Source organism: Carassius carassius, chromosome 45 (genome assembly GCF_963082965.1).
Source record: "Carassius carassius chromosome 45, fCarCar2.1, whole genome shotgun sequence".
Taxonomy (NCBI): Eukaryota; Metazoa; Chordata; class Actinopteri; order Cypriniformes; family Cyprinidae; genus Carassius; species Carassius carassius.
In genome coordinates this window covers 25,620,894-25,631,927 of record NC_081799.1, presented here as the reverse complement: position 1 = coordinate 25,631,927, position 11,034 = coordinate 25,620,894, and the positions used below count along the sequence as shown (strand labels likewise).

The window sequence follows — 11,034 nt, the reverse complement described above, 5'->3', positions numbered from 1 at the left end:
CGGGCTGCTCTGGGTTTAGTACAAACACAACACTAGTCTGTGGAGGTATAGTCTTGTCTCTTGGAAATGCAGAGAACAGCTTTCCTCAGCTTTCCTACAGGCTGTCTTTGTCCTGTTTGCAAATGGATAAAAGGGAAGAAAAAAGAATACATAGAATAAGTTCACAGTTTTATGAAAAGCAATGAAATCCTTATAATCAAGTGATGATAAACTTAATCGGTAACACTTTTGAATAACGGTCCATTAGTTAATATTAGTTAACTACTTTAGTTAACATGATCTAAGCAAGAACAATCCTTCTACAGCATTTATTAATCGTAGTTGATGTTCATTTCAACATTTACAAATGCATTATTTAAATCAAAAGTTGTGTTTGTTAACATTAGTTAATGCACTCTGAATTAGCATGAACTGACAATGAAAAACTGTATTTTCATTAACTAACATGAACAAAGATGAATAAATACACTAATAAATGTATTGTTCATTGTTTGTTCATGTTCGTTAATGAATTAACTAACATTAAAGGACTAGTACTCTAAAGTGTTACCACTTAATCTTTGTAAATAAGTAACAGTAGTGAAATTAAAGAGAGAAGATTTAGCTCCATCATTAATCTAGACAGTCATAAAGGGCTCACTCTGTATATTGTGCTCATAACACCATTTAGTTTATTATATAAACGGCAATATAAGTTAAAACGTAATAAGAATTCATTTAAACTTTGAATTCTTATAAAGTCTCAGCTTTCACTGCTAACTACGTTAGCGATATCGCTAGCTATTATTAATAGTCCGACACTGGTGGTTAATTAAGCTGTCAACATAATGTTAAAAATGACCAAAAAATCATAGAGAAAGAACAGCTGAGTCTTACCTGTGAAAGATAACACCCCGAGATCTGTTTTTATTATCGTGTGACGGTTTGTAGGTGTCCAATCTGTCGAAGAGTCAGGTATGTTTTCTTCTGTCCTGATGTGAGTTATGGGAGTTGCCCGCTCCAATATGGCGGCGGCGGTGACGTGCGGTCGAGCGGCCAATGAGGCATCTAGGTTTTCACCTCCGACGTATAATTAATAATTATAAAATCAAAGTAAAAATTTATTTCATTAGAAATCCTATTTCTAATATGCTATGATGAATCTTATAATACAAATACACAACTAAAACCAATGTGAAATAAAAAAAAATGCTTTTATTATCTAAAACTTTAATTAATAGCTAATAATAATATATATATAATAATAATGTATTGTACTAATAACGTATTTTTTTTTTTTTTGGAAAAAAATTCCAATGATGTTTGGAGCTCATATTTAATGCACTATTGATGATCACGTCATTACAAAACGGGAGGTTTGAGATCTTCAGTTTCATATTAACACCTGTGGCACATTTTATGAAAGGATTTTCAGTAAACAATTCTTAGAAATGCAAAATGAGATTTTAAAAACATCTCAAAGCCCCGTCGTAAGAGTCTGCATTCTGAAATGAATCCAAGAGCACCACACAGCTGCCAGAGATTCCTGTTTATTCTGCTCAAACAGTCGAGGCACATATGATACACACACACACACACACACACACACAGATACACAGTCAGCAGCAGCTGGTCGTTCATTGCTGCTCGGACACAATCCTCTCGATCGCCGCCCAGTCCAGTTTGCTCAGGACGCTGCCGCTGCTTTGAGAAAGAGCGTCCAGATCCAGCCCACGCAGGAGATCCTCATCATCCTCATCCTCATGCAGCTCCTCACAGCCCTGGAGACGAGAGCAGCTGTTCCCTCAGAACAGTCTTCTACAGTCAACCAAACACACTCTATAGTACTTGGGTTCCTTATTGAGTTTTAGAATTTTAAAGGCACTTGATAGTGTACTAGACAATATTCTAAATATTTATACTGAAATAAATGGTACATTATTTATTTCTTAAACACTATATTAAAAATTTTCTGATTTTTTTTTCTAATATTTTCTATACTATATATAGAAATAAATGGCACATTATTTATTTATTCTTTAAACATTACAGATGTAATATTTTCTATATTATATATAGAAATAAATTGCACATTATTTTATTCCTTAAACATTATATTACAGATTTATGTTTTTCCCCCTAATATTTTCTATACTATATATAGAAATAAATGGTACATTATTTATTTATTCCTTAAACACTACATTAAAAAATTTAAGTTTTTTATTTTTTACTGTTTCATTATGATTTGTAGGTTGTATCCAAAAAAGCTGCTCCGTATTTTCTTATTTTTCATATTTCCCTTTAATTTCCAATTGAGGTCATTTTTGACCATATAGCCTTTAATTTTTTTTCATAAGCTGTAGCAAGTGGCAAAACACTATCAAATGATGTATTATTCAGATTAAAAACAGAAATGAACCCACTCTTGGTGTAAACTGGCAGAGACTAGCAGGCTAGCAGTTAGCTAGTTTGAGCTAGGGTTAGTGTCAGTGTGTGTCTCACCGCTCTGATGTCTCTCTCATGCGTCTGATCTCTCTCTTTCACTGCTCTCTGTTCTGCTGTAGACGAGAGGAACCCATGTTTCATCCCGACACAACAACAAACATCTCAATATATGTGTTTTCCTGTACATCCTCACGTAACTGTAAATGTTATCTTGTTTATTGTGTTCACATTATTTTTCTACTTCGTATTAATATTTGGCTTTTATTGTAAAATTATATATTTATTTTTTGTAAACACACTCTGTAATAAATCTGATTCTGATATTTTTACCGAAGCGTGTCGTTCTGTCCTCACTCTGATGGGTGGTCTTCTTCTCTGGTCTGGTTTTGGGGTCAGACAGCATCCCGCGGCGAGTGACCTGGGATAACCGATCGGCCGGAAGAGCGCTGGCTGAAACACAGGAGCGTGGGATTGAAGCCATGTGACCCGTGCTGGCAGAATGAGTGTGAAATGAACGCAGAAGGTCTAACTTTGAACCACAGGCAACAGAAGTGATAAATATCAGTTTTGCTCTACAAAAACGAGTTCATTAAGCCCTCTTCTTGCGATCCCAATACTCCAAATAGTAATTAAACATCTGAAATGATTCATTTTGAAAGCACGGGTCACGTTTCTAACTGAGATATGCACCTGGTCTGTGCAGGCCGAGTCTGCTGCTCAGAGAGCCGTGTGTTTTGGCAGCAGGTTTCCTCTGAAGCGTGACGGTTTTCCCCAGAGATGCCTGCGGTCCGCTCTGACTCCTGGGAATCCTCTTCTTTTTCCCTGAGGACTGAGCGGTGGTCCTGAAACACAGCACTGAACGTTTAGCAATGACTTCTCCAAACAAAACAACCACTGCAGCCTGCACAGAGGAGGCAATCCCAGAATGCACCTGAGGCTCTGCTGTGGGATTGTGGGAAGGCTGAAGGGCGAGGTGAGCAGCTCAGAGATCAGACCGCAGGCGTCACGCGCTCTCCGCTCATGATGCTCCTGAAGCAGCAGCCTGAACACACACAGATCTCATGAAACACGAGTTAAGAGCAGTGTGTGTTAGTCACTGAACACAATCAGACCTGTCTCGCTCTGCTTTGGTTCTCTTGCTGGTTGCCAGATCCACAGACGTCGGATTCTGCTGCGGGAATTAATTATTCAGAAGAACAAAGTTACTAACAGGCTTTTGGGTAAATCTAAAACTTCAAGTTTCAGTTATTGACTTGTGTGGAAAAAGCTAGGCAGATATTGTGTTTTTATTAATAGACTGTTTTATGAATTGTGCTATGTAATTCTCTCTGCTAAATTCTCTTAGCATGCATTTCTAATCATTTCTTATCTCTAATCATGTCCAGGGACTACAAATGAAAAAATAGCCTTTGGCTAATTCTGGTACATTTACAGAAATGTTTTATTAATGTAAAATAAAATAAAATAAAATAAAATAAAATAAATTAAATTAAATTAAAATAAAATAAAATAAAATAAAATAAAATAAAATAAAATAAAATAAAATAAAATAAAATAAAATAAAATAAAATAAAATAAAAGATGTTTCAACAATAGTTTTTTGGTAAAGAACTAAGGCTGTTTAAGATATTTGTGCAGAAATTCACAGGTTTATAGCAGCACATGCTTTCTTTCAAGAATATTCCAGTATCATTCAGCCTCTAGATAATATTATTGTGAATTTAAAAAATATTATTATATTAATTGTTATTAAATACATTTTATACATGTTTAATATGAAAATGTAAACAATTTTCTTTTTTTTATTAAAGTTTAAATTATATATAAAAAATTTTTTTTTAATATTGCAATTATTCTTTTTAATATATACAAATATGTTTTAAGAAAAACTACTTTTAAAATATTTGTATTCATCAAGGGTGCATTACATTGATCAAAAGTTACAGAAAATATATTTATAATGCTACAAAATATTATTTTTTTTAAATATGTGCTGTTCTTTTTAACCTTCTGTTCATCTGTGAATCATGAAAAAAAAAATCAATTTCCACAAAAACATTAAGTGTGTTCAACAGTGATAATAATCAGAAATGTTTCTCGAGCAGTAAATCATCATATTATTCTGATTTCTGAAGATCATGTGACACTGAAGACTGGAGGAATGATGCTGAAAATACAGCGGAGCATCACAGAAATACATTACACTTTAACACAGATTCACCCAGAAAACAGCTGTTTTACATTATAAAAATATTTCAAATTTTTACAGTTTTTACTGTATTTTTAATCCAATAAATGCAGCCTTGATTAGCAATAAACAAATCTAACCGACTCCAGATTTTTAAACAGTAGTTTATGCATTTATAAAAATGTAATTATTCACACAATCAAATATTATCAACTATAAACACATGATTGAGAATCCTGATTTATAACAGGTATTTCTCAACATGAAGAAAACAGCTTTGATGTGCAGCGTCTCACGTGTTTAACTGGAGAGATGTAGGGTCTGCGCTCTCTCTCTCTCTTCTCTTCTCTCCGTTTTCTGTACTCTATCAGTCGTTCTCTCTGTTTCCTCCTCATCCACATCCTCAGATCCCTGCGCTCCTCCTCCATCATGGCTCCGCTCGGCTCGACCTCTGACCTGTCGCCCACCACAGATACACCGACCAATCAAATCAATCAATCAACATGTCACGCATCCCTCACTGATCTACTCAGCCAATCAGAACACAGATCGTTTAGATTCAGACTGTTCATCTTTTAGACAGTTTTATCCTAACAGGGCAAGAACAGTTGACTAAAACTATAAAAAATATATATATATACTTTATTTTAATTTTATTAAAATTTAGGTAATTTTTATTTTTCCATTTTCTTTTTAATGTTAGTTAGCATATTATTAATTAGTTGTGTGTGTGTGTGTGTGTTTTAATGACTATATAGATATTATTCATTTTTAACTTGTTTTCAGTTAATCAATAAAATGTTAATTAAAGTAAAAAAAAGATCATAAAAAATAATTTAAATATTTTAATTATTTTAGCTTTAATTTTAAGTTTTATATATTTTATTTTTTAATTTGTGGCAACATAGTCATATTTAAAATAAATATCTTTTAATTCTAACAGTTATTTTTCCATGCTAATTTTAATTTTATTAAACATTTATTCCATTAGCTGAGTGTTTTTTTTTAATTCTATATAGTTTTTATGATTTAAAAAAATAAAAATTACATTAAATTTAATAAACTCATTACAGTACATTTTATTAATATTTTGCGTAAGGGTTTATTTGTCCACTTTTTAATTTATAAAACATTTTATTCATTAGCTGTGTGTGTTTTTTTTTAGTCTATATATTTTTATTTAATTTTAGTTTTAGTTATTTTAGGCTTTCAACTAAACAAAATTAAACAAATGAATGAAAACATTTTTAAAAAACACACAGACACAAACAATAACAACAAATCAATAAAAAGTTAACTAAAATATATATAAAATAAAATGGAAACTAAAAACCGATTCAAAATATTAATAAAATAATAATTTACTAAAATAAAACCATTTTATGGTTAGTATATTTTGGTTACTAAAATAACTAAAACTTAAAACTAAATTAATAAAAAAAATAAAATAAATGGTAACTAAAGTTAAAAAAATATAAACGTAATACAAAATATGAATAAAAACTAGAATACCATACTAAATCACTAAATCTGAGTAAAAACTGCTCAACTAAATAACTCAACTATGATTGTTTTTGCTGAAAGAAACTTTGACTTACATCATAAAAGGGAGAAATACGTGCTCTAGCTACTACAAAGGTGTATTAGTTTGCTTTAAGCATCCTAGTGAGCTCACTTCTGTGAAGCTGACCTGCTGCGATGAAGCGTTCCTGATCGGGACAGATCCAGCGCTGATCGGGATAAAGCACCGTCCCTGATTAACTCACACAGAATGTCTTTAACATCACTGAGGCCGCTGACACCGAGAGTCTCCTCCTCCTCCAGCAAAGACTCTGCAGGAACAGAACCAGACTCACACACGTCCATGACTTCAGCTGTGTGTGTGTGTGTGTGTGTGTGTGTGATGTAGGTCACTCACCAGGATCAGTATCTCGCTCACGCGGCTCCAGTTTCACTGAAAACAAGCAGATCATGTTAAAGTGAGAACCTAAAGAACCTACAACAGACTCTCTCAGAGGAAACATGAACATCTGAAACGGGATTAATGCAGTGAACACAATTCAGTTCAAATTTATTCATAAAGCACATTAAAAACTACACAAGCATGCTTTGTGATTACAAGAAATGTTTTTTTTTTTTTTTTTCATTAAATGAATGCACTATATATTTGTTGTTTTATTCAAACATTTAATATTTTTAGGGGATTTTATGGTACTAAATTAATTTAATTAGTTGAGATCCATTGTCCTGTCCATAAAAATGATAATTTCCAACTTAATCTGTAAATCTTGAATGCTTTGGAGCACAGATTTAGGATTGGCTTCTTTTTTAAAGAAAATACTTGAGAGATTATTGCTGAAGTGAAAAAAAAGTTTAAGCTCATTATTATGAAGAATGCACAAAAATACTATTTTAAGATTTTTACAATTTAAAAACCAGAAATCTAAAGTTGTGTTCCGAATTTGAAGTTGATATCAAAAAAATATTTTTGGTGCACTACCATTCGTTTCCAATGTGGTCATGTCATCATTCATTCATTAATTAATGCAGTGAACAGAATTCAGTTCAAATTTATTCATAAAGCACTTTAAAAATTGATTACAAGAAATGATGTGGTTCACATCGCATTTTTATTTCCATTAAATTAATGCACTATATGTTCACTTTTCTATTTAAACTTTTCATATTTTTTAGGGGATGCTGTGGTACTAAATTAATGCAAATAGTTTAATTATATCCACTGTGCTGTCCATAAAACGCTTTGGAGCACAGACTTAAGCTTGGCCTCTTTATAAAAGAAGACACTTGACAGATTATTGCTGAAGTGAAAAAAGGTTTAAAAAGTTAAACAAAAAAAACGAACAAAAAAAATAATATATATATATATATATATATATAGGTTACTGAAGTTATTATTATGAAGAAAAGCACAAAAATACTATTTTAAGATTTTTACAATTTAAAAATCAGAAATCTAAAGTTGTGTTCCGATTTTGAAGTTGATATCTCAAAAAACGAGCTTTTTAAGGAAAAATTCATTTTGGCACACTACCATTCATTTCCAATGTGGTCATTTTTGACCATTCACGTCCATGTTTTTTGTATGTGTGTTCACTTAGCAAATGCAAAATCTCTTATCAAGTTTCATACTATTCTGCAGAAGTAAAAAAAAAAAGCTGCACTGCTCCGAGAAGAACCATGTTCAATATTATACAGACGCTGGGTTGTCATTATTTTACTAGTCATGGACTGGGAGACGTTACATTAACCTGTTAACAGCGGCAGTGTTGGGAAGGTTACTTTGGAAATGTAATAGGTTACAGATTACAAGTTACCTTGTTTAAAATGTAATAGTAGTGTAACTTTTTCAATTACTTTATTAAAGTAATGTAACTAATTACTTTTGAGTACTTTTTGATTACTTTTCTAAATTTGTGAAAATTAAAGAATAATAAATAAAAGCATATACATCAACTTAAATACAGTTATCTAATAAGCATGTGACGTATTCTGTGTAATAAACTCCTGAAACATTGGTGTTTTTTTGAAACTGCTGTCTCTGTATATGATGATAGTTTTCTCAAAATAAATAAAATGCACATGAAGTGACACAAAGCAGTTCTAGAAATTATGTTTATGTGCTCGTTTACTCCTATATTGAGGCGGCAGAGGTTGAAAACACTGCGAGCTTCAGTAGGCCTATGTGTAGTAAATGAAACCATGACTTTGCCATTAATTTACAGGAGGGGCGGACTGGGAAAAAAACTCAGACTGGAAAATTCAAACTCATACAAACAAATTCATGGACAAAACTATTTTTTTATCTATTTTAAATCTTTAATTTGGGGACATGCAAAATAATTAAAAGTTCTCTCCTGAACTGCACCTTCACTTCTATTTTTCTCTTCAGTCTCTTTATTTTGCCCTGTTATCCATCTCTCTCATGATTGAACAAAACTATACTTTACAATACAATACTCTACAATACTACAATATCTTTATAGAAAAATCCTAATACTGTACACGAGTCATGTTTTTCCCTTACAAAAATTTACCATACTTTTATTAGCCTATATAAAAGTAAAATAACCTTGTTTAATTTTTATTTTTTTTTGCAAATGGATTTGTATTTATTTTTAAATAAATACATTTGTAAAATAATTTTACATTTTTGGTTATCACAGTTAAACAATAGTAACCATTTTCTCTGGATTTATAGTTAAATATTAAAATGTTAATTTTTGTAAGGGTTGTGTTGTTGTCTGTCGTAGCTCCCCCTAAACCTATAAAAAAATCTGATTGTTTTTTCAGCTAAATAAGTACTGTAACATTACATCAGATAATAATGATGTCCTTTATATAGTATTTTGAGTGATGACTGATGAGCAGCGTGCTGCTGCTTGATTAAATAAATAAAGACAAAAAAGCATCTTTACAGATGAAACTGACCTGAAACCCTGAATGTAATCCCCTTTGTAATCGTTAAAAATTTCATAAGTAACTGTAATTTAATTACTCATTTTTTCGTAGTAACTGTAACTAATTACAGTTACAATAATTTTGTAATTAGATTACGTAACGCCGTTACATGTAACTAGTTACTCCCCAACACTGAACAGCAGTGTCTGTGTTCATATGTTGAAATAAACGTGTAATTCTTAGTACCGCGTTTCTAACTGCATGCATTTGAATTAATCTACAGACATAATATGTAAAGTGTAATAAAGGTGTATTAAAGATGTTTAAAATAGCTGTAAAACTAAATTCGAATTTTGTACTTAAATATTAACAATATTGAAATTATATTTTAATTTAAAATTCATAATTTCAGTTAGAGGGGAAAAAGCTTTTAGTTTCTCTCCACAAGAGGGCGCATCGAGCAAAATATTACTAATGCATGATTATTCAAAATAATAACATAACAAACAAAATAATGTTTAAATGCCATACATAATTAACTAAGTTGCTTAAACGATTAGAAACAAAACAGCATTATGCATGTATAACAGAAAACACCAATCACAAAGAGTTGGCTACTTTCTTAATTTCTTCATTTTTAAAAAAAAGTTAAACTTGCATTCATTTTAAATGGCAGCAAATGCAAATTAATGCAAATGCAATAAATATGTGTTATGTGTGAATGGCTTGGTTTAAATCTCAGTTCAACTGGATAGGCTAAAAAAGCATTACAATGCAATCACATCGTCATCACATCTACCTGTCGGAGGAAAGCCCTCGTGATGGACTGAACCTCGGCTCAATGCAGAAGAAGACAGGACCTCCTCATCTTCTTTCTCTCGGTCAGTCGTCGCTCCAAACCGATGCGGTGAAGGACAGGAACTCCTCACTGTTCACACATTCAGAACTGTTTAACAGCCTTGTTTACTCTACATATGAATCTACTGAAGTCGTCTCACCTTCTCGTATGACTCTGAGAGAGCTGGACTGAGGTTTCTTCTCCATCGCTGAAGGACTCAGTGTCTCGATAGTGTTCACCAGCTGAAGGAGAGCACAGTCAGAGCGTTTCCCATCATGCAGCTCATCAGCAGCTTCGTGTCTTACCAGTCGAGTGCTGGCGAACTCTCGGTCCATGTGATCGGCGATGCTCTGGAGTCTGAGCAGCTGAGCGTCCATCTCTGAGAGCCGCGCTGAGATCTGACTCCTGGACATCAGCATCCGGTCCAGAGCGGGCGGAGGAGGCGACCGAACAACGTTCAGGACGCTCAGAGACACGGGGTCTCCACCGAGAACGGCTTCAGGAGACTCGCACACTACCGAGGGACCTGAACAAATCATCTCTCCATTGATGTCTGAGATACAACTATTTGAAAATCTGGAATCTTGAGGATGCAAAAAAATCTAAATATTGAGAAAATCATCTTTAAAGTTGCTCAAATGAATTCTTAGCAATGCATATCACTAATCAAAAATTAAGTTTTGATATATTTGCTAAATATCTCCATGGAACATTATCTTTATCCTAAAGATTTTTGGCATAAAAGAAAAATCGATAATTTTGACCCATACAATGAATTGTTGGCTATTTCTACAAATATACCCCAGAGACTTAAGACTGGTTAAAAATACTGCTTTCTCTTGCATCGGTTCATCAATGGATACACCTTTATTTTTTAAATATTTTAAAGTTATTAAAGCATATTTATTATTATTACCGTGTATATTATATAGTTATGGTAATGCGGATTTAATTTCTAGCAATTTTGTGCATTAAAATACATTTATAATGTTACTTTTGTATCAGTTTGTAAACTGCAATTTTTTGTTTTCGAATATGTTACATTATTTTATTATAATTTATATTAGTTATCGCTAATTTAATTTTAAGCAACTTAATAAATATATGTATAATATCACTTTCTTTTGTGTCAATCTTTAAAGTTTTCAAATGTGTTTTCACA

General features: G+C 32.3%; 1 protein-coding gene across 1 annotated transcript in view; it reads right to left on the bottom strand.

Annotated features, from left to right (window-relative positions):
- Positions 1-1,513: 1,513 nt before the first annotated feature.
- cplane1 (ciliogenesis and planar polarity effector 1) overlaps positions 1,514-11,034 on the bottom strand; it is a 53,552-nt gene continuing 44,031 nt past the window's right edge. Inside the window, exons 41-53 of the mRNA XM_059539389.1 lie at positions 10,178-10,455; positions 10,033-10,114; positions 9,834-9,962; positions 6,534-6,569; positions 6,306-6,447; positions 4,912-5,071; positions 3,540-3,595; positions 3,359-3,469; positions 3,118-3,269; positions 2,782-2,877; positions 2,485-2,540; positions 1,828-1,835; positions 1,514-1,776 (exon numbers count right to left, since the gene is read on the bottom strand). Coding sequence (XP_059395372.1) covers positions 1,617-1,776; positions 1,828-1,835; positions 2,485-2,540; positions 2,782-2,877; positions 3,118-3,269; positions 3,359-3,469; positions 3,540-3,595; positions 4,912-5,071; positions 6,306-6,447; positions 6,534-6,569; positions 9,834-9,962; positions 10,033-10,114; positions 10,178-10,455 — 1,466 coding nt within the window. The 3' untranslated portion in view covers positions 1,514-1,616. The remainder of the gene's footprint in view (positions 1,777-1,827; positions 1,836-2,484; positions 2,541-2,781; positions 2,878-3,117; positions 3,270-3,358; positions 3,470-3,539; positions 3,596-4,911; positions 5,072-6,305; positions 6,448-6,533; positions 6,570-9,833; positions 9,963-10,032; positions 10,115-10,177; positions 10,456-11,034) is intronic.